Source organism: Hemitrygon akajei, chromosome 14 (genome assembly GCF_048418815.1).
Source record: "Hemitrygon akajei chromosome 14, sHemAka1.3, whole genome shotgun sequence".
In the NCBI taxonomy this organism is placed as follows: Eukaryota; Metazoa; Chordata; class Chondrichthyes; order Myliobatiformes; family Dasyatidae; genus Hemitrygon; species Hemitrygon akajei.
Window position 1 is genome coordinate 4,332,801 of NC_133137.1, and position 25,251 is coordinate 4,358,051.

General features: G+C 40.5%; 1 protein-coding gene across 8 annotated transcripts in view; it reads left to right on the forward strand.

Moving 5' to 3' along the window:
• The window catches only part of LOC140738238 (citron Rho-interacting kinase-like), a 244,104-nt gene extending 225,686 nt beyond the window's left edge, over positions 1-18,418 (forward strand). For 7 of the 8 annotated variants that reach the window (XM_073065370.1, XM_073065371.1, XM_073065372.1 and 4 more), the window contains 3 exons: positions 14,018-14,065; positions 17,235-17,520; positions 17,635-18,418. In XM_073065370.1, coding sequence (XP_072921471.1) covers positions 14,018-14,065; positions 17,235-17,520; positions 17,635-17,658 — 358 coding nt within the window. In that variant the 3' untranslated portion in view covers positions 17,659-18,418. The remainder of the gene's footprint in view (positions 1-14,017; positions 14,066-17,234; positions 17,521-17,634) is intronic. The other variant, XM_073065378.1, reaches the window with a different exon arrangement.
• Positions 18,419-25,251: the final 6,833 nt, after the last annotated feature.

Genomic DNA, 25,251 nt, shown 5'->3' on the forward strand with positions numbered 1-25,251 from the left:
ATGGCTAGAATCAACACCTGCCTCAGAAAAGACCTGGACCCACTGTAGTTTGCCTATCACCACAACAGGTCTACAGCAGACATGACCTCAATGACTCTGCACACAGCCTTGGATCACCTGCACAATGCAAAAACCTAGGTCAGGATGCTGCTTATTGACTCTAGCTCAGCATTTAACACCATCACTCCTACAGTATTGATCGAAAAGCTACAGAACCTAGGCCTCTGTACATTCCTCTGCAACTGGAACCTGGACTTCCTAACCGGAAGACCAGAATCTGTGCGGATTGGAAATAATATCTCTGCCTCGCTGACAATTAACACTGGGGCTCCACAAGGATGTGTGCTTAGCCCACTGCTCTACTCTCTCTACACCCATGACTGTATGGCTAGGTGCACCTCAAATGCCATTTATAAATTTGCTGATGATACAATCATTGTTGGCAGAATTTCAGATGGTGACAAAAGGGCATACAATAGTGATATATACCAGTTAATTGAGTAGTGTCACAGCAACAACCTTACACTCAATATCAGCAAAACCAAAGAGCTGATTGTGGACTTCAGGAAGGGTAAGATGAGGGAACACAAACCGATCCTCATAGAGGGATCAGAAGTGGAGAGAGTGAGCAGTTTTAAGTTCCTGGTGTCAGTATCTCTGAAGACCTAACCTGGATGAAACATTTTGATGCAGCTATAAAGAAGACAAGACAGTGGCTATATTTCATTAGAAGTTTGAGGAGATTTGGTTTGTCAACTAAGATACTTGAAAACTTCTACAAATGAATTGTGGAGAGCATTCTGACTGGCTGCGTCACTGACTCACCGTCTGGTATGGTGAGTGGGGGTAGCTACTGCACAAGATGGAAATAAGTTGCAGAAACTTGTAAAATTACTCAGCTCCATCATGGATACAGGCCACTGTAGTATCCAAGACATCTTCAAGGAGCAGGGCCTTAGGAAGTTGCCGTCCATCATTAAGGACACCCAGCACCCAGTACATGCCCTCTTCACGCTGTTACCATCGGGAAGGAGGTACAGAAGCCTGAAGGCACACACTCAGCGATTCAGGAACAGCTTCTTCCCCTCTACCATCTGATTTCTAAATGGACATTGAACCCATGAAAACTACCTCTCTACTTTGTTATTTCTGTTATTTGTACTACTTATTTTACCTCAACTATTTAACAGACATACAGATACCAAATGTAACTCAGGTTAATTCTCTATATTTATTGATCATGTATGGCATTGTACTGCTGACGTAAAGTTACGACATATGCCGGTGGATTTAACCTGATTCTGATTCTGACCCTGTAGTACAACCCCATTAATGTGATCACTGCCTTCTTACTTCTGGTTCAGTGTTAGAAATTCATTTGATACTCTACTTGTTGATAAGCGCATGGGTGGTATTGGAATAGGTGAAAGTTATATTTTGCTCTGCACTATTCCCAAAGCATAAATGCCTTGTTATAATATCCAGTGCACAATTAATATAATTTAGCCAAGGTGCATCACTTTTTAAAATTGAATACTTTCTTATCCAGTTTATTTGCCAAATTCTCTTTATGGTGAGAAATCAGTTGTGATTCTCGACATCACTTCCCAAGGAATTTAACAAGTTGTTATAAAAAGTGCATTCCTGACATTGCATACTAATAATTCATAATATGTCTTCCAATGAACTAATGTACAAAAATCTAAATCATGCAGTGAAACTTCAGTTTCATGCTCTGTCCTAATGCCAAATCATAGAAGAAAAAATTATCAAGTTTAGAGTTGGTTTGTTTTTATTGGTCCTTTACTGTGTATGGATAGAAAATATTCAGGCAACAACATGCTTAATACTCTATTCAGCATTTACCCAGTCTGCTACTAATATCTCTGATACTCCTCAGAAAACCCATGACTGCCTCGCAACTTCACTCCTACCTCTAACCTGAACTACTCTGCTCCAGTCCAATTCCAGTCTGACACAGGTGCCCTGCCCTCAGTACTCCACACTAAACCTACTTTCCCACCCGAATGTGACTGATTAAAACTGATACTGCCAGGTTCAGCACAACATTTCACAAAGAAAGTATTAAAACCATTCCATGACATTGCACTTGATAATTTAGATCTATTTCATGAATACCCCTGTAATATTTCATTCAGCACCTTCCACAGTCTGACCAGACGAGCTCAGTGCCTTTTATGCTCACTTTGAAAGGGAGAATAAAACCACAGCTATGAGGATCCCCGCAGCATCCGATGACCCTGTGATCTCTGTCTTGGAGGTTGATGTCCGGCTGTCATTCTAGAGGGTGAACTCTTGCAAGTCAGCAGGGCCCGATGGAGTACCTGGTAAGGCTCTGAAAAGCAGTGCCAACCAACTGGTGGGAGTATTCAAAGGCATTTTCAATTTCTCACGGCTACAGTTTGAAGTTGCCACCTGCTTCAAAAGGGCAACAATTATACCAGTGCCCAAGAAGAGCAGGGTGAGCTGCCTCAACAACTAGTCCAGTAGCACTCCCATTGATAGTAAGAGGCTGTTCATGGCTAGAATCAACACCTGCCTCAGAAAAGACCTGGACCCACTGTAGTTTGCCTATCACCACAACAGGTCTACAGCAGACATGACCTCAATGACTCTGCACACAGCCTTGGATCACCTGCACAATGCAAAAACCTAGGTCAGGATGCTGCTTATTGACTCTAGCTCAGCATTTAACACCATCACTCCTACAGTATTGATCGAAAAGCTACAGAACCTAGGCCTCTGTACATTCCTCTGCAACTGGAACCTGGACTTCCTAACCGGAAGACCAGAATCTGTGCGGATTGGAAATAATATCTCTGCCTCGCTGACAATTAACACTGGGGCTCCACAAGGATGTGTGCTTAGCCCACTGCTCTACTCTCTCTACACCCATGACTGTATGGCTAGGTGCACCTCAAATGCCATTTATAAATTTGCTGATGATACAATCATTGTTGGCAGAATTTCAGATGGTGACAAAAGGGCATACAATAGTGATATATACCAGTTAATTGAGTAGTGTCACAGCAACAACCTTACACTCAATATCAGCAAAACCAAAGAGCTGATTGTGGACTTCAGGAAGGGTAAGATGAGGGAACACAAACCGATCCTCATAGAGGGATCAGAAGTGGAGAGAGTGAGCAGTTTTAAGTTCCTGGTGTCAGTATCTCTGAAGACCTAACCTGGATGAAACATTTTGATGCAGCTATAAAGAAGACAAGACAGTGGCTATATTTCATTAGAAGTTTGAGGAGATTTGGTTTGTCAACTAAGATACTTGAAAACTTCTACAAATGAATTGTGGAGAGCATTCTGACTGGCTGCGTCACTGACTCACCGTCTGGTATGGTGAGTGGGGGTAGCTACTGCACAAGATGGAAATAAGTTGCAGAAACTTGTAAAATTACTCAGCTCCATCATGGATACAGGCCACTGTAGTATCCAAGACATCTTCAAGGAGCAGGGCCTTAGGAAGTTGCCGTCCATCATTAAGGACACCCAGCACCCAGTACATGCCCTCTTCACGCTGTTACCATCGGGAAGGAGGTACAGAAGCCTGAAGGCACACACTCAGCGATTCAGGAACAGCTTCTTCCCCTCTACCATCTGATTTCTAAATGGACATTGAACCCATGAAAACTACCTCTCTACTTTGTTATTTCTGTTATTTGTACTACTTATTTTACCTCAACTATTTAACAGACATACAGATACCAAATGTAACTCAGGTTAATTCTCTATATTTATTGATCATGTATGGCATTGTACTGCTGACGTAAAGTTACGACATATGCCGGTGGATTTAACCTGATTCTGATTCTGACCCTGTAGTACAACCCCATTAATGTGATCACTGCCTTCTTACTTCTGGTTCAGTGTTAGAAATTCATTTGATACTCTACTTGTTGATAAGCGCATGGGTGGTATTGGAATAGGTGAAGGTTATATTTTGCTCTGCACTATTCCCAAAGCATAAATGCCTTGTTATAATATCCAGTGCACAATTAATATAATTTAGCCAAGGTGCATCACTTTTTAAAATTGAATACTTTCTTATCCAGTTTATTTGCCAAATTCTCTTTATGGTGAGAAATCAGTTGTGATTCTCGACATCACTTCCCAAGGAATTTAACAAGTTGTTATAAAAAGTGCATTCCTGACATTGCATACTAATAATTCATAATATGTCTTCCAATGAACTAATGTACAAAAACCTAAATCATGCAGTGAAACTTCAGTTTCATGCTCTGTCCTAATGCCAAATCATAGAAGAAAAAATTATCAAGTTTAGAGTTGGTTTGTTTTTATTGGTCCTTTACTGTGTATGGATAGAAAATATTCAGGCAACAACATGCTTAATACTCTATTCAGCATTTACCCAGTCTGCTACTAATATCTCTGATACTCCTCAGAAAACCCATGACTGCCTCGCAACTTCACTCCTACCTCTAACCTGAACTACTCTGCTCCAGTCCAATTCCAGTCTGACACAGGTGCCCTGCCCTCAGTACTCCACACTAAACCTACTTTCCCACCCGAATGTGACTGATTAAAACTGATACTGCCAGGTTCAGCACAACATTTCACAAAGAAAGTATTAAAACCATTCCATGACATTGCACTTGATAATTTAGATCTATTTCATGAATACCCCTGTAATATTTCATTCAGCACCTTCCACAGTCTGACCAGACGAGCTCAGTGCCTTTTATGCTCACTTTGAAAGGGAGAATAAAACCACAGCTATGAGGATCCCCGCAGCATCCGATGACCCTGTGATCTCTGTCTTGGAGGTTGATGTCCGGCTGTCATTCTAGAGGGTGAACTCTTGCAAGTCAGCAGGGCCCGATGGAGTACCTGGTAAGGCTCTGAAAAGCAGTGCCAACCAACTGGTGGGAGTATTCAAAGGCATTTTCAATTTCTCACGGCTACAGTTTGAAGTTGCCACCTGCTTCAAAAGGGCAACAATTATACCAGTGCCCAAGAAGAGCAGGGTGAGCTGCCTCAACAACTAGTCCAGTAGCACTCCCATTGATAGTAAGAGGCTGTTCATGGCTAGAATCAACACCTGCCTCAGAAAAGACCTGGACCCACTGTAGTTTGCCTATCACCACAACAGGTCTACAGCAGACATGACCTCAATGACTCTGCACACAGCCTTGGATCACCTGCACAATGCAAAAACCTAGGTCAGGATGCTGCTTATTGACTCTAGCTCAGCATTTAACACCATCACTCCTACAGTATTGATCGAAAAGCTACAGAACCTAGGCCTCTGTACATTCCTCTGCAACTGGAACCTGGACTTCCTAACCGGAAGACCAGAATCTGTGCGGATTGGAAATAATATCTCTGCCTCGCTGACAATTAACACTGGGGCTCCACAAGGATGTGTGCTTAGCCCACTGCTCTACTCTCTCTACACCCATGACTGTATGGCTAGGTGCACCTCAAATGCCATTTATAAATTTGCTGATGATACAATCATTGTTGGCAGAATTTCAGATGGTGACAAAAGGGCATACAATAGTGATATATACCAGTTAATTGAGTAGTGTCACAGCAACAACCTTACACTCAATATCAGCAAAACCAAAGAGCTGATTGTGGACTTCAGGAAGGGTAAGATGAGGGAACACAAACCGATCCTCATAGAGGGATCAGAAGTGGAGAGAGTGAGCAGTTTTAAGTTCCTGGTGTCAGTATCTCTGAAGACCTAACCTGGATGAAACATTTTGATGCAGCTATAAAGAAGACAAGACAGTGGCTATATTTCATTAGAAGTTTGAGGAGATTTGGTTTGTCAACTAAGATACTTGAAAACTTCTACAAATGAATTGTGGAGAGCATTCTGACTGGCTGCGTCACTGACTCACCGTCTGGTATGGTGAGTGGGGGTAGCTACTGCACAAGATGGAAATAAGTTGCAGAAACTTGTAAAATTACTCAGCTCCATCATGGATACAGGCCACTGTAGTATCCAAGACATCTTCAAGGAGCAGGGCCTTAGGAAGTTGCCGTCCATCATTAAGGACACCCAGCACCCAGTACATGCCCTCTTCACGCTGTTACCATCGGGAAGGAGGTACAGAAGCCTGAAGGCACACACTCAGCGATTCAGGAACAGCTTCTTCCCCTCTACCATCTGATTTCTAAATGGACATTGAACCCATGAAAACTACCTCTCTACTTTGTTATTTCTGTTATTTGTACTACTTATTTTACCTCAACTATTTAACAGACATACAGATACCAAATGTAACTCAGGTTAATTCTCTATATTTATTGATCATGTATGGCATTGTACTGCTGACGTAAAGTTACGACATATGCCGGTGGATTTAACCTGATTCTGATTCTGACCCTGTAGTACAACCCCATTAATGTGATCACTGCCTTCTTACTTCTGGTTCAGTGTTAGAAATTCATTTGATACTCTACTTGTTGATAAGCGCATGGGTGGTATTGGAATAGGTGAAGGTTATATTTTGCTCTGCACTATTCCCAAAGCATAAATGCCTTGTTATAATATCCAGTGCACAATTAATATAATTTAGCCAAGGTGCATCACTTTTTAAAATTGAATACTTTCTTATCCAGTTTATTTGCCAAATTCTCTTTATGGTGAGAAATCAGTTGTGATTCTCGACATCACTTCCCAAGGAATTTAACAAGTTGTTATAAAAAGTGCATTCCTGACATTGCATACTAATAATTCATAATATGTCTTCCAATGAACTAATGTACAAAAACCTAAATCATGCAGTGAAACTTCAGTTTCATGCTCTGTCCTAATGCCAAATCATAGAAGAAAAAATTATCAAGTTTAGAGTTGGTTTGTTTTTATTGGTCCTTTACTGTGTATGGATAGAAAATATTCAGGCAACAACATGCTTAATACTCTATTCAGCATTTACCCAGTCTGCTACTAATATCTCTGATACTCCTCAGAAAACCCATGACTGCCTCGCAACTTCACTCCTACCTCTAACCTGAACTACTCTGCTCCAGTCCAATTCCAGTCTGACACAGGTGCCCTGCCCTCAGTACTCCACACTAAACCTACTTTCCCACCCGAATGTGACTGATTAAAACTGATACTGCCAGGTTCAGCACAACATTTCACAAAGAAAGTATTAAAACCATTCCATGACATTGCACTTGATAATTTAGATCTATTTCATGAATACCCCTGTAATATTTCATTCAGCACCTTCCACAGTCTGACCAGACGAGCTCAGTGCCTTTTATGCTCACTTTGAAAGGGAGAATAAAACCACAGCTATGAGGATCCCCGCAGCATCCGATGACCCTGTGATCTCTGTCTTGGAGGTTGATGTCCGGCTGTCATTCTAGAGGGTGAACTCTTGCAAGTCAGCAGGGCCCGATGGAGTACCTGGTAAGGCTCTGAAAAGCAGTGCCAACCAACTGGTGGGAGTATTCAAAGGCATTTTCAATTTCTCACGGCTACAGTTTGAAGTTGCCACCTGCTTCAAAAGGGCAACAATTATACCAGTGCCCAAGAAGAGCAGGGTGAGCTGCCTCAACAACTAGTCCAGTAGCACTCCCATTGATAGTAAGAGGCTGTTCATGGCTAGAATCAACACCTGCCTCAGAAAAGACCTGGACCCACTGTAGTTTGCCTATCACCACAACAGGTCTACAGCAGACATGACCTCAATGACTCTGCACACAGCCTTGGATCACCTGCACAATGCAAAAACCTAGGTCAGGATGCTGCTTATTGACTCTAGCTCAGCATTTAACACCATCACTCCTACAGTATTGATCGAAAAGCTACAGAACCTAGGCCTCTGTACATTCCTCTGCAACTGGAACCTGGACTTCCTAACCGGAAGACCAGAATCTGTGCGGATTGGAAATAATATCTCTGCCTCGCTGACAATTAACACTGGGGCTCCACAAGGATGTGTGCTTAGCCCACTGCTCTACTCTCTCTACACCCATGACTGTATGGCTAGGTGCACCTCAAATGCCATTTATAAATTTGCTGATGATACAATCATTGTTGGCAGAATTTCAGATGGTGACAAAAGGGCATACAATAGTGATATATACCAGTTAATTGAGTAGTGTCACAGCAACAACCTTACACTCAATATCAGCAAAACCAAAGAGCTGATTGTGGACTTCAGGAAGGGTAAGATGAGGGAACACAAACCGATCCTCATAGAGGGATCAGAAGTGGAGAGAGTGAGCAGTTTTAAGTTCCTGGTGTCAGTATCTCTGAAGACCTAACCTGGATGAAACATTTTGATGCAGCTATAAAGAAGACAAGACAGTGGCTATATTTCATTAGAAGTTTGAGGAGATTTGGTTTGTCAACTAAGATACTTGAAAACTTCTACAAATGAATTGTGGAGAGCATTCTGACTGGCTGCGTCACTGACTCACCGTCTGGTATGGTGAGTGGGGGTAGCTACTGCACAAGATGGAAATAAGTTGCAGAAACTTGTAAAATTACTCAGCTCCATCATGGATACAGGCCACTGTAGTATCCAAGACATCTTCAAGGAGCAGGGCCTTAGGAAGTTGCCGTCCATCATTAAGGACACCCAGCACCCAGTACATGCCCTCTTCACGCTGTTACCATCGGGAAGGAGGTACAGAAGCCTGAAGGCACACACTCAGCGATTCAGGAACAGCTTCTTCCCCTCTACCATCTGATTTCTAAATGGACATTGAACCCATGAAAACTACCTCTCTACTTTGTTATTTCTGTTATTTGTACTACTTATTTTACCTCAACTATTTAACAGACATACAGATACCAAATGTAACTCAGGTTAATTCTCTATATTTATTGATCATGTATGGCATTGTACTGCTGACGTAAAGTTACGACATATGCCGGTGGATTTAACCTGATTCTGATTCTGACCCTGTAGTACAACCCCATTAATGTGATCACTGCCTTCTTACTTCTGGTTCAGTGTTAGAAATTCATTTGATACTCTACTTGTTGATAAGCGCATGGGTGGTATTGGAATAGGTGAAGGTTATATTTTGCTCTGCACTATTCCCAAAGCATAAATGCCTTGTTATAATATCCAGTGCACAATTAATATAATTTAGCCAAGGTGCATCACTTTTTAAAATTGAATACTTTCTTATCCAGTTTATTTGCCAAATTCTCTTTATGGTGAGAAATCAGTTGTGATTCTCGACATCACTTCCCAAGGAATTTAACAAGTTGTTATAAAAAGTGCATTCCTGACATTGCATACTAATAATTCATAATATGTCTTCCAATGAACTAATGTACAAAAACCTAAATCATGCAGTGAAACTTCAGTTTCATGCTCTGTCCTAATGCCAAATCATAGAAGAAAAAATTATCAAGTTTAGAGTTGGTTTGTTTTTATTGGTCCTTTACTGTGTATGGATAGAAAATATTCAGGCAACAACATGCTTAATACTCTATTCAGCATTTACCCAGTCTGCTACTAATATCTCTGATACTCCTCAGAAAACCCATGACTGCCTCGCAACTTCACTCCTACCTCTAACCTGAACTACTCTGCTCCAGTCCAATTCCAGTCTGACACAGGTGCCCTGCCCTCAGTACTCCACACTAAACCTACTTTCCCACCCGAATGTGACTGATTAAAACTGATACTGCCAGGTTCAGCACAACATTTCACAAAGAAAGTATTAAAACCATTCCATGACATTGCACTTGATAATTTAGATCTATTTCATGAATACCCCTGTAATATTTCATTCAGCACCTTCCACAGTCTGACCAGACGAGCTCAGTGCCTTTTATGCTCACTTTGAAAGGGAGAATAAAACCACAGCTATGAGGATCCCCGCAGCATCCGATGACCCTGTGATCTCTGTCTTGGAGGTTGATGTCCGGCTGTCATTCTAGAGGGTGAACTCTTGCAAGTCAGCAGGGCCCGATGGAGTACCTGGTAAGGCTCTGAAAAGCAGTGCCAACCAACTGGTGGGAGTATTCAAAGGCATTTTCAATTTCTCACGGCTACAGTTTGAAGTTGCCACCTGCTTCAAAAGGGCAACAATTATACCAGTGCCCAAGAAGAGCAGGGTGAGCTGCCTCAACAACTAGTCCAGTAGCACTCCCATTGATAGTAAGAGGCTGTTCATGGCTAGAATCAACACCTGCCTCAGAAAAGACCTGGACCCACTGTAGTTTGCCTATCACCACAACAGGTCTACAGCAGACATGACCTCAATGACTCTGCACACAGCCTTGGATCACCTGCACAATGCAAAAACCTAGGTCAGGATGCTGCTTATTGACTCTAGCTCAGCATTTAACACCATCACTCCTACAGTATTGATCGAAAAGCTACAGAACCTAGGCCTCTGTACATTCCTCTGCAACTGGAACCTGGACTTCCTAACCGGAAGACCAGAATCTGTGCGGATTGGAAATAATATCTCTGCCTCGCTGACAATTAACACTGGGGCTCCACAAGGATGTGTGCTTAGCCCACTGCTCTACTCTCTCTACACCCATGACTGTATGGCTAGGTGCACCTCAAATGCCATTTATAAATTTGCTGATGATACAATCATTGTTGGCAGAATTTCAGATGGTGACAAAAGGGCATACAATAGTGATATATACCAGTTAATTGAGTAGTGTCACAGCAACAACCTTACACTCAATATCAGCAAAACCAAAGAGCTGATTGTGGACTTCAGGAAGGGTAAGATGAGGGAACACAAACCGATCCTCATAGAGGGATCAGAAGTGGAGAGAGTGAGCAGTTTTAAGTTCCTGGTGTCAGTATCTCTGAAGACCTAACCTGGATGAAACATTTTGATGCAGCTATAAAGAAGACAAGACAGTGGCTATATTTCATTAGAAGTTTGAGGAGATTTGGTTTGTCAACTAAGATACTTGAAAACTTCTACAAATGAATTGTGGAGAGCATTCTGACTGGCTGCGTCACTGACTCACCGTCTGGTATGGTGAGTGGGGGTAGCTACTGCACAAGATGGAAATAAGTTGCAGAAACTTGTAAAATTACTCAGCTCCATCATGGATACAGGCCACTGTAGTATCCAAGACATCTTCAAGGAGCAGGGCCTTAGGAAGTTGCCGTCCATCATTAAGGACACCCAGCACCCAGTACATGCCCTCTTCACGCTGTTACCATCGGGAAGGAGGTACAGAAGCCTGAAGGCACACACTCAGCGATTCAGGAACAGCTTCTTCCCCTCTACCATCTGATTTCTAAATGGACATTGAACCCATGAAAACTACCTCTCTACTTTGTTATTTCTGTTATTTGTACTACTTATTTTACCTCAACTATTTAACAGACATACAGATACCAAATGTAACTCAGGTTAATTCTCTATATTTATTGATCATGTATGGCATTGTACTGCTGACGTAAAGTTACGACATATGCCGGTGGATTTAACCTGATTCTGATTCTGACCCTGTAGTACAACCCCATTAATGTGATCACTGCCTTCTTACTTCTGGTTCAGTGTTAGAAATTCATTTGATACTCTACTTGTTGATAAGCGCATGGGTGGTATTGGAATAGGTGAAGGTTATATTTTGCTCTGCACTATTCCCAAAACATAAATGCCTTGTTATAACATCCAGTGCACAATTAATATAATTTAGCCAAGGTGCATCACTTTTTAAAATTGAATACTTTCTTATCCAGTTTATTTGCCAAATTCTCTTTATGGTGAGAAATCAGTTGTGATTCTCGACATCACTTCCCAAGGAATTTAACAAGTTGTTATAAAAAGTGCATTCCTGACATTGCATACTAATAATTCATAATATGTCTTCCAATGAACTAATGTACAAAAACCTAAATCATGCAATGAAACTTCAGTTTCATGCTCTGTCCTAATGCCAAATCATAGAAGAAAAAATTATCAAGTTTATAGTTGGTTTGTTTTTATTGGTCCTTTACTGTGTATGGATAGAAAATATTCAGGCAACAACATGCTTAATACTCTATTCAGCATTTACTCAGTCTGCTACTAATATCTCTGATACTCCTCACAAAACCCATGACTGCCTCGCAACTTCACTCCTACCTCTAACCTGAACTACTCTGCTCCAGTCCAATTCCAGTCTGACACAGGTGCCCTGCCCTCAGTACTCCACACTAAACCTACTTTCCCACCCGAATGTGACTGATTAAAACTGATACTGCCAGGTTCAGCACAACATTTCACAAAGAAAGTATTAAAACCATTCCATGACATTGCACTTGATAATTTAGATCTATTTCATGAATGCCCCTGTAATATTTCATTCAGCACCTTCCACAGTCTGACTAGTCATGGAGCAGTTTTAATAGTATGCTTATGTAATGCTGTTCAGAAACTAGCAATATCAGTTCTAATCACAACATTATGTATCTATTACTATGAATCTTGTAGTTGCTGGCATTTAGTCTTTTTTAGTATAATCTCATTGGTCTTGTTATATTGCTCTCTGACTCTATGTAGGCATACTGGAGATGTATTAGGGTTAGAGTACCACATGTCTTGCTATGTGATGCAGTCTGACTTCAGTACACCTGACCAGGTGTTTATTACCTGACATCACCACAGTCTGAGCAAAACCAGCAGAAAACAAATTGCTGTGGACTGGCACAGCAGATTTCTCCCTACTAACAGCAGAAAATAACTTCTTTAGTTGTTTCAGAATAATGGTGAGCCAACATTCATTTCTCCAAATGCCTTCGAACTGAATGACTTACTAGGCTGTTTCAGAATCAACCACATTGGTGGAGCTGCAGGCTCATGTAGGCTCGACTAGGTCAGGATAGAAGATTTATGAGTGAACCAGATGGAGTTTTGTAACAAAACAGTAGTTTGTAATCATTCTCATCATTTACTAGTTTTTTTTGTAGCTGGTTGAAGTCTAATAACTGAATTTAAATTCCATTGCTATCATGTTGAAGTTTATCAGTATTCCTCAGTCAATTTCCTATTCAGGCCTTTGAACTCACCAACTCTACTCATTCAAAGAGGAACTAAACATGAAAATAAGATCGTATGGCATAGGAGCAGAATGAAGTCATTTATCCCATTGAGTATGCTCTAGCATTCAATCATAGCTGATCTATTTTCCCTCTCACCCCCTTTTGAGCCAATAGGCTGGTCCAGGACTTATTTCCACTTGGCATGATTAACTTATTATTATTTTTTAATTATTTATGGTTTTATATTGCTATATGTCTTCACTATTCTTGGTTGGTGCGGCTATAACGAAACCCAATTTCCCTCGGGATCAATAAAGTATGCATGTCTGTCTGTCATTTGCCTGCTTTCTCCCCATAAATGTTGTCATCCTTACTAATGAAGAACCTATCAGCCTCAGCTTTAAATGTACCTAATGACTTGGCTTCCACACCCATCAGTCACAATGAATTTCACAGATTCACCACTCTCTGGTTAATGAAATTCCTCCTCATCTCTGTTCTAAAGGGACGTCCTATTCTGAGGCTGTGCCCTCTGGTTCAAGACCCTCCCATTTCTTGAAACATCCTCTCCACATAAATTCAATATAGGCCTTTCAATATTTGGTAGGTCTCAATGAGATTTCACACTCCCCCCTCCCCCACTATTCTTATAAATTTCTGTAATTTACAGACCCAGAGCCATCAAACACTTCTTATTTGTTAACTCTTTCATTTCTTGGATCATTGTCGTAAACCTGCTCGGGACGCTCTTTAATGTTAGCATATGTTTTACTGATTGTGACCAGTTGTGTTCCTGTCAGATAAGTGAAAAACTGGATGCCAGGAGTAGTTAACCTTTTCATAATTTGTTTTAGAGCCTGTATGTTAAAGAATGGGGATGGCACTTTGAAAGCAGAAAAAATGCTTCTGAGATGATGAAATATGAATGCAGATCTCACTTTGATAGGTGAAATAACTCAGTACATGTTCTCTATCTCTGTTGATCATAGCAGTGACTGAGATATGTACAGCACGTGCTGTTTCTCTTCTAGGTCTCCTTCTCACAACATGGATCCTGTTCAGCCAACAGCAAATGCAACGTGAGTGCGCAGGCAGTAATTGTTACTTTGTGTAAAAACATGTACTTGGCATGTGTGTGCCTGCAGTTGTCCAGCACCATTTATCATCATATTGTGGATGTTAGTGCAGACTTTCTTGTCTTTGGAACTGCTTGTGGTATTCAGTGTTTTCTTCATTGTACTCCTGTTGTCTTAATTGTCTGCAGAACAATTTGCTCTGAAGAATGTTTTTTTTTCAAGTAAACCTTTTCTCTCCCCACTTTATTTATTATTAGAGGCTACAAGAGCTGTACTTGCATAATCAGGTGAGATTTCATGTCCAGCAACTGAAATAAAGGCTGTGGGTTTTGGCCTTACTGTAGAGGATAACGGTGTAATTTCCACATTTGAGGAAGTGCTATGCTTTGTCTGTCTGAGGCAGTGTTCTGTGTTTTCAGTTGAATGGAAATGATTTTGTAATGAATCTTCCCTCCAAAACGTTTCTTGTTTATGGTATTTTGCTGAACAGATTTGCCGTACGTATTTATTTAAAATCAATAGTGACTACACTTTCTAGTAATTAGTTCAGTGAGAATTTCTTCGTGACAGCCTGAGAATGTGTAAGATAAATAACTTGTACATATATAGATAATATCATCAGTGCAGGCAGGGCAGTCTGTACAAGCTAAAGGTATTGCTCTGGGTTTTTCCTTTAAAGAATAGTGAAAGAGTTTGCAGACTGATTAATAAGCTGATAACCACAACATAAATTCTCCTGACATTGCTTATCTCATAGGGTATTACGTGAATGGGTTTTATGTATCCCCACAATCCATTTGATATGGAGGAGAGTCACCCAAACCCATCAGGAGCAAGTTACTCTACAGAACATAATAATGAATTAAAAATGCCTTGAATGAGCCTCAAACTTTGCAGCATCTGACAGTAAGGCAGAAATGTTGCTGCACAAGCCAGATGCTTGCTTGTTTTTGAATGTTAATTGTGGTTATTGTATCCACAGTGAAGACTAGTTCATTTTGATATAAAGCCATCCTTATTCTGCAAGGAAAGCTTTAAGATGGAGCCTTTCTGGAGCATAACAAGAGCTCCTCCAGAGAATAACCACTCTGCCATCAGATTTCTGAATGGTCTGTGAACCATTTCTCCTCTCTTGCACGATTTATTCATGTAATTTAGAGTGATTTTTAATGTCTTGCATTGTATTGCTGCTACAAAACAACAAATTTCATGTCATATATCAGTGGTAAAAAATGTGATTCTATGCTAGAACATTGTAAGCAATTTGGGAGATACAAATCAATCAAAACCTAGTGTCTTGAACTGTAATTAAGCCAATTACTTCAGGGGAAATAATTTAAAAGATTTGACATTCAATAAATAATGGATAACATTAAAGAAATCTTTCAAGATTACCAGTGCACATTTTGTTGAGGAAAGGATAACTAAGAGGTTCAAGCTAAAGCTTAGAATGTGAGAAAAGCGGTAAGCCTGAGAACAGTCAGGCTTCAAGTCTATCTGTGCAGTTGTTTAAATTGACCAGGCACTGAGTAGTGCCATGTTCCAGGACGTGGATCCATAGCACCCCGTCCAAAGCTGTTCTCAATCTCGGTGCAGTGCTGGAGCAGCCCAACCTCACACCTGGGTTAGGTGGACAGGTATCGAAACTCTTCCATGTTGACTCCTGTCCAAATCCATCACTCCATCTCGATAGCGATACGAACTTCATCTGCGAACCCGGCAGCTTGAACACGTTGTGCCTCGCAATGCCCCAGCACAGCTCATCCCCAGAAACAGCCTCACCTCCACCTGCCCCCTCACTGTCTGCGGCGATAATTCACCACAATTTGCTTTATGGAAGATGTTGTAAATCACATTTTTAGTCTATTCACTTGCCTTATGATTTACCAGTAAGCTGTCGCACATCTTTGGTACGTAGCACCATCTTAAACCGGGACTTGACTAGTTAATCAGATACTGGGAGTACACAATAAGGTGATTATAATTAAAGGTTTAGGGACTTGATATTAGTTGGTATGTCAAAAGAGATACATAGTTTAGAATCTCTGACTGTCCAGTTGCTGGTATTGTAGAGTGATACACTGTGCAGGGATTGGGTAGAGGGAGCTTATTGTTAAAATTCCGTTCTATTCTGTACAGCACTGAAGTAATACTACTACAGAAATATACTGCATCCTGAAATTGAGGATCATATCTTTTTGTTTCCCATGGGAAAATCAATATAGTTCCAGAAAACTAAAAAGTTACAAGTTCATTTATTATCAAAGAATATATAAATTATACAACCTTGAGATTTGATTTCTCAGAGGTAGTCACAAAGCAAGAAACCTGAAAGAACCCAATTAAAGAAAAAAATAAGAATAAAAAGACCAACACTTGATGCACAAGATAAAAAATATATAAATCATGCAACCAACAGAAGTGATCAACAGCATTCGGAACCAAAATTGAATCCTCAGATCCGAACCCTGGAGTAGGCTCAAAGCCTACTGGTAACCAACAGTCAACTGGGGACTGCACACATACCTGTTGCTCCAGCCTCTTCATCGCAGATGTTATGTAAGATTAAGATGCAGAGCAATTAAAGAGGTTCTGCTTTTTAAAGGGTGCAAGTTATTATTAAGAAATAATTCAATCATATCCAAACACCCTTTATGTGGCCTCACTGTTATGCTATACCAGTAGCAGACATGGAGGGTATCAAGGGTCCAAAAGTAGTCAGGAAGATAATAGCACCAAGCTGATTCCAGGGTGCTAAAGCTATGTAATAGCACCAAAGGGAGCAAACTGATTCCAGGGTCCCAAAAGCTATGTGTCTAGACCCTTCATTCCACATCAGATTGTCAACTGGCCATTTCCCTCTACAGATGCTGCATGACCCACTGCGTTTCTCCAACAGTTTGTTAGTGCAGAGAAGTGTTGGAGAGATACACCTACGTATCTGCAATGTATGTGTTGAGCCTGATGTCGTATGTCCCATTGATGTCATTGAGCAAGACAGAAAATACAGTGAAAGTTTTATTGAGATTGATTTAGGATTTAGTCTCTTCTCCCTCCAGCTGCTGTCAATGGCTAGAAAAGCTGAACCTAATGATGCTCTGTCTTACCCTGTTAGAACTAGCAAATTTAAATGTCTGAGTGATTTTTCTTTTTCCTTCCATGTGGCCAGCAGCAGTCCGAACAAGCGAGGACTTCCCTCGTACAATGAGCACATGACAAAGAAGTTGGCACCTTGCCCGAGAGAAAATTCACCTCAGAATTTGAACAGGTCAGTCAGGTACAGAGAAGGGAGGCAAGAGTCAAGAAGGGACAAATCACCACGGCGAGCCTTGGAGAGGGAGAAATCACCAGGCAGACCTTTGGACACCACCAGAGAGAGGTCACCAGGAAGGATATTGGATGAAAGCAGAGGTGGTATGCGTTTACCTGCAGGATCCGCAAGAGCTCCGGTTACGAAGGTATCCTCCACATCATTGGTTAAAATTTAGAATTAAGTAATCACATGCATGCACTAACACTTTCCAACCTTGCTTATCTAAATTGCAAATGGAATTAATGTTTGTATTTAACAGCCCTGGGACCAATCTGCTGTATGAATACACTGCTGTCTTACAGATGAAGAGGCATGTATTGATGAACAGAGGGAGGATGGCTCTCGGACTAAGGAAATGCACGAAACAAATTAAAGTCACGCACATTTATCTGCTTCAATCACTAAGGGAATGGGAGGGTGGGGCATTAACTTTAATCTACATGCTGCTCGCAATCTAAATTAAGATTGGCTCTTGGTAATGTGGGTGACTCATTCATCTGTGGGGAAAAGGATTTGCAGAGTTAAATGTACAAAACTGGAGAAGGTTCACTGCCATTTGCAAGATTGTTCCTCTTGATAGCAAATCCTTTTAAATTTTCTCCAGTTAAGTTTGTATAGTCAAATGGTTTGCAAGTTTGAACCAGAGATGAAATTGGTTATTAACTGTACACAGTTCATTACTTGAATTTTATACAAAGGTCATGAAGAGAAACTGAACATGGAATTGCAGCAGGACTTAATATATATTTTGTTATAATCCATAGCCCTTGGCTATTTACTCTCTGCTGTCTTGCGCTGCTGCTTTGTCCTGGATGTATTGTACATTCAAACAAAATTGACTGCAGATTTTTGTATTTTGTTTCTCTGATCTGTGTCAAAAATTCCCAGTTCTGAAGTGTTCCTATTTTTGTGATATTACTGTATTTTTCTCTTTGTACTGCTTTCTGTCGATATGCGACTCGTAAGAATAAAATTTGAGTCGCATTTCTGGTGACTCATTTTCCATGAAAATGCTTAAATAAATTTAACATAATTTGCATATCTTCACATTGAAACTGTTTTATTTTATTCTCAGACATAAAATGGCATAAGTGATAAAACTACGGTAGCACAAAATGTTTTAAGACTTGAGGGAGATTCTAGTTGAAGCGAAAGCTGTTTCACAACTGTTCAAAAATGTTTTGCTCAATTCTGGCCACAAATTCAACACAAACTAATCTGCCAATTCAATGCAATCAGACTAACAGACCCTGTGGTAAAAGACTCAAAGATGACCTGGAATCTTTCATCATTAGCCTAACTCAGACCTGCATTTGTATGACAAGTTCACATTTTGCAAAATTACAATACCGAAAGCCACTGGTAGGTAACATTAAGTAAGTAGAGATAATCTATAATATTGATCAATAGCAATTAAAACAAAGATTAAATAAAGTAAAACAAGAAGTTGTCCCAAGTCCAGTGAAGTGTAGAGAATCATTCTGAGGTCAGGAAAACAAATATTTTTATTCAGAAGAAAAAAACCAAGATTTACAGAGTGCAACACATAGATACATCTCAATATAACTTGTGTACATTCATATATTGTGATAAAATTGATCAAAATGTTATAGCATAACACATAAAGGTATACCACTCTGTAATCAAAAATTTAAAGACAGGTCATACATCATAAAACATTTTTTTTATATAAAAAAAGTCAACCCCCTACCAACTACCAAAGAAAAAAGCTGATGGATGATAATGGATAAATTAGAAAAGAAAACATATTCGCTTAAGAAGAGAAGATAAAAATATACATAAAAGTCTGTTCACTGTTAAACTTTATAAATTGGAAAAGTAATTTAGGAAAGGTCCCCAGATATCATAAAAAGATTGTTTCGAATTTAAGACTGAGCAGCGGATCTTTTCTAAATTTAAATAAGACATAATATCACGTAGCCATTGAAGATGTATAGGAGGGGTAGACTCCTTCCATTTAAGCAAGATTGCTCTCCTTGCTAAAAGAGAGGTAAAAACTAAAACCTGTAGGTTAGAAGTATTTAAAGTTATATCTTCATCTGCAATAATACCAAACAAGGCAGTAAGGGGATTTGGGTCAAATTGGACCCTAAAAAGTTGTGAGAAGGTATGGAATACTTCCCGCCAAAACTTTTCAATTTTAGGGAAAAACCAAAACATATGAATTAAAGAGGCATCAGCAGAGTTACATTTATTACAAAGTGGAGAAACATTTGAATAAAAACTGGACAACTACTGTTTAGAAATGTAAGCTCTATGAACCACTTTAAATTGTAGAAGAGAATGATGAGCACAGAAAGATGATTTATTAACCCGTTTAAGCATTTTATTCCATCTATCATCAGAAATCTGACAATTTAGGTCATCCTCCCAAGCTTTTTTTATTTTACCTAGAAAGTCTTGTCTAGATTCAATCAACAAGTTATAGATACCGGTAATAGAACCATTAACAAAAGGTTTTAAATTTAAAAGATCGTCCAGTAAAGTTTTACCAGGACCTATAGGAAAAGTAGTTAATTGGAAACGTAAGAAATCTCTAATTTGAAGGTATCTGTAAAAATGTGTTTTTGGGAGTGCAAATTTAGTTGACAATTGGTCAAATGAAGCAAGAAATCCTGAGATAAACAGGTCCCAAAAGCACTTAATACCTAGTTCATCCCAATCCTTAAAGACTTTGTCAGTCGTGGAAGGGATTTAAAAAAAATTAAGGAGAATGGGAGATGATAATGAAAAATTTGCTAAACCAAAAAATTTCCTAAATTGAGACCAAATCCTTAAAGTTTGTTTAACAATTATGTTATGTTATTTTATTTGCTGAAAAAGAAGAATATGATCCAAGAAGAGAGACAATAGAGGAATTTCTTACAGTATTAACTTCTAAGGAGACCCATGATGGGCAATCTTTACGATAAATATAATAAGACCATAAAGTAATATTCCTTATATTGGCAGCCCAATAGTAAAACCTAAAATTGGGTAGGGCTAATCCACCCATCTCTTTATTTCTTTGTAGGTAAACTTTACTTAAACGAGCTTGCTTATTATTCCAAATATAAGATGTTAAAATTGAATCTAAAGAATCAAAGTAGGTCTTAGGAATAATCAGGAAAGCAAATATGAATGGAATAACATTGTCACGGCTGACAACACATCGGCATCATGTGCCAGGTGATGCCTCCCATCCTTCTCATTCGTAGAGGAAGTTCAAACCATTTGCTCTCAGATGCAAGCCCTGGTGTGCAACATGACAAGAAGAACAGAGGACATGCAGATCATAACAAAATGCTGGTGCTAAACAATATATTTCACATCATATAAGACAGGGATAATAAACTTGTTTCTCATTCTGGAGATGCACTAAGAATGAAGTGAAAGTGGAATGAACAATTGTTTTCCACAGACAGCTTTGTTCATTTAGGGATTTGTGGGAACAGACTTCAGTGGAGTGGAAAAAATGCATAAGGCATCTGTGCTTCAGTAATGATATCTTCACTGAAAGATGGTCAAGGACCAAACATAATTCCAAACTCAAAATCAACAATGGAAGTACCATAGTACCATACCTTTGCGCAAAACACAACAGAACAAAATTTGGCATGTTGCCTTGAACAAATCTGGAGGAGTCAACAATCCGAGATAGAACTGATCTCAGGATCTGTAATGAACTGTTATCTGTGGCAATTCTGAGCGACAGAGCAGGAGCTGGAGGCAGGTGAGTCATGGCCGGAGGGACCAAAGAACATGAGGAGGGTGAGGTAGGTTTTTTTAATTGATCGACCTTGTTGCTCCTAGAGGGTTCAGGGATCCACTCTCCTACACCAGCCGTCTAAAGAGCAATGAAGCAGGAAGCTAACATCATGTCCCTCTGTGGTGGCAGATGTGTCATTTTATCTGGGTGCAGCTCCAGCCTGAATTGGTGAAGTCAGGTGGGTAGGAGAGGGGGTGATGAAGAAGCAGGGAGGTGATAGGTGGAAAAGGTGAAGAGCTGGCAAAGGAATCTGATAGGAGAGGATAGTGGACCATGGGAGAAAGGGAAGAATGAAGGGCAACAGGAGGAAGTGATAGGCAAATGAGAAGAAAAGAGAGAAAAAGAGAAACCTGAGTGGGGAATTAAGGAAGAGGAAAGGGGAAGACAGAAACATTACTGGAAGTTAGAGAAATTGATGTTCATGCCATCAGGTTGGAGGCTACCCAGACGGAAGATAACTTTTCACTGTCTTTGCTGTAGCCATTCCATGCAATGTAAAGGGCCACCCACATTGCAGTTTGAAGGCCAGCCCACTCACAAGTGACTGAGTGAGGTGAATTGCCTCAGTAGGCCCTAGCCTCCAGATCATTTTCACGCAGTCTTTGCCTTTTATCCGAATTAGCTGTGCTCTGTATTGTTAAGGAAGCTACTGCTGTCCTTTGTCTAAAAAAGTAGTGAGGTGGTGTTCATGGGTTCAATTTCCATTCAGAAGTCGGACAGCAGAAATCACTGAGTGTGTGCCTTCAGGCTCCTGTACCTCCTTCCCAATGAAAACAGTGTGAAGAGGGCGGAGGAATCCTTAATGATGGACACTGCCTTCCTAAGGCACCACTCCTTGAAGATGCCTTGGATACTATGGCACTACGGTGACTAGTACCCATGATAGAGCTGACTAATTTTTGTTTTTTTACAAACTTCTGCAACTTATTTCAATCTTATGTGGCAGCCCCCTCCCCCCCACCAGACAGTGACGTAGCCAGTCAGAATGCTCTCCACAGTACATTTGTAGAGGTTTTTGAATGTTTTAGTTGACAAAACCAAATCTCCTCAAACTCCTAATGAAATATAGCCACTGTCTTGTCATCTTTATAGCTGCATCAAAATGTTTCATCCAGGTTAAGTCCTCAAAGATATTGACACTCAGAAACTTAAAATAGCTCACTCTCTCCACTTCTGGTCCCTCTGAGGATTGGTTTGTATTCCCACTTCTTACCTTCCTGAAGACCACAATTAGCTCTTTGTTCTTCCTCTTGTTGTGCAAAGTTGTTGCTGTGACACCACTCCACTAGCTGGTAATATCTTGCTACTCTACACCCTTTTGTCACCCTCTGAAATTCTTCCAACAACGGTTGTATCATCAGCAAATTTAAAGAAGCTGTTTGAGCAATCCCTTGTCCATTCATTTCTCCCCATTAATCTTCCTCCTGGCACTTATCCCTGCAGATGGCCTAAGTGCTATTCCTGCCCATACAGGATTGCTTTGTCAAGCACCTCCACACCATCTGCCACAAGTGGGACTTCCCAGTGACCAAACATTTTAATTTGATTCCCATTTCAGTTCTGATGTGTTAATCCATGGCCTCCTCTTGTGCCATGATGAGGCCACCCTCAGGGTGGAGGTGCAACATCTTGAATCCCATCTGGGTAGCCTCCAAACTAATGGCATGGATATCGATTTCTCTTCCGGTGAACAAATTCCTCCCACCCCCATACTTCCTCTATTCCCCACTCTGACCCTTCACTTCTTCGCTCCTGCCTATTACTTCCCTCTGGGTCCCCTCCTCCTCCCCTTCCTCCTACTGTTCACTCTCCTCCACTATTAGATTCCTTCTTCTCCAGCCCTTGACCTTTCCCACCCACCTGGCTTCACATATCGTCTTACAGCTAGCCTTTTTTCCCTTCTTCCCACCTTTTTATTCTGGCATCTTCCCCCCCCCCCCCCACCCCTTCTCAGTCTTGAAGAAGGGTCTCAGACTGAAGCATTGACTATCTACTCATTTCTATAGATGCTGCCTGACCTGCTGAACTCCTTCAGTGTCCTGTGTGCATTGCAATACATTAACAAGATTGATTAAATATTAAATACACAACACAACATATTTATGCATTTACAAAGAAAGCACAACGGTGGCTATAGTTCATTAGGAGTTTAAGGAGAATTGGTATGTCACAAAAGACACTTGCAAATTTCTACAGATGTACCATGGAGAGCATTCTAACTGGTTGCATCACCCTCTGGTATGGAGGGGTCACTGCACAGGATTAGAAAAAGTTGTAATCTAGGCCAGCTCCATCATGGACACTAGTCTTCCCAGCATTGAGAACACCTTCAAAAGGTGTTGCCTCAGGAAGGGAGCATCCATCATTAAGGACCCCCATCACCTAGGACATGCCCTCTTCTCATTGCTAGCATTAAGGAGGCAGTACAGGAGCCCGAAGACACACATTCAATGCTTCAGAAGTAGCTTCTTTCCCTCTGCCATCAGATTTCTGAGTAGACAATGAACCCATCAAAATTACCTCAGTAATTTTCCTCTCTTTTTGCACTACTAATTTAATTATCTGTTATACATATATACTTAATGTATTTCACAGTTTTTATTATTATGTAATGCAATCATGCCGGTGATATTAAACCTGATTGAGATTCTGAGAAGGGTTCTACCTTCACTAGAGGACCTTAAGACATTAAGATGAAAAGGGCTGAGGAAGAGGAACAAGGAGACCAAGTGGTGGAAGAGCAAATTGGCAGCAGACTGTCAGGACGCTGGAGCAGGGATCCAATCGCAGACCCAGCACTGTGCACAGAATGATATTACCGTAATTGAGTAACAAATCCCAAGGTGCAAACAAAGTCGGCGTCAAAGTTCAGGCAGAGATCAAAATGTCAGAGAAATCCAAAAACCAGAATCATGAAACAGGCAGAGTCAATATTCAGACAGACAGAGTACAGATACGAATGCTGGAAAGGCTCAGGAAAATTCACTGGCACAATCTGGCAACAAACAGGTGAAAACACTGGACTGAAATGCAGATGATAAGTGGAGCACAATGAGAAACAAGTGGCAGCAAAACAGGTAATAATGAGAAACAGGTGAGAGATGGAGTACTCAGTGATACAGGGGCCGGAGTAGAGCAGGAGTGGGGACAGAAACATGAGGCATGAAAACAAACAAGAGTACATGACAATACAAAACCACAGAATGACCTCTAGGGAGAAACACACAAAAAGATGGAGTTCAACTGGAGGTACTGACACAGACAGTGACAGAGGAGGGCCTCTGCACGTTCTGCAAGTGCCAATCTTATTGCCTAGAGGCTAATTACATCCATAAGCTCCATTCTCATATGAGTAGGTTATAACTGGAGAAGCAACCTGCTGAAAATGTAGATGCTGCACCATCAGTGATCATCCATACATTCTCATTAACTTGCTCTTTGGCTACTTCCATGTGAATGTGTGCGAGAGTCTCCTAAAATCTGGGACCTCTGTCACATTCTTCAACAGTGATCCTGAAAATGTCTTAACTGCCCAAACTTTTCATCTCCTCGTATTTTTAAATCTTCCATATTGAATTAACAGTAGCAGAAGTGAGGGCACATTACAAAAGAAAGTTCAACATAACCTCATCCTTCAGCTTTTTAACTGGTTTAACTCACTCGAAGAATTAACCCATTGGATACAATTTAAACATTATTATGGGGCATTCTCTATTTTCTAAGAATGAGCTAACCTCCATTGGGATGAATTTCTTGTGTCTCTAAATCACTTCTAAATCCTGAGATGTCAAATGCTGAGTCCAAAAATATTCAAACTCCCAAGCTAGTAAATCCTGTATCCCCCGCACTGGAGGCACTAGCTGTAATTTGGTTGGTTTAAAAATAATTTGTATAACATGTAGTTAATTCAGCTGGGTTGACGGATAACGTCCTACTGTTGAATGATTATTATTAAGCATGTTATCGGGGTCATTATAAATTCAGTTTGTTGGGGGATGGGTTTTGGGGGTGATCGTATTAGACACTCATTCTAAACCAGAATGTGTAGTAAGGGATAGTAAATTCATGGAACAGTGAATTCTTGGTGCACAGTACAGCAGAGAGAGA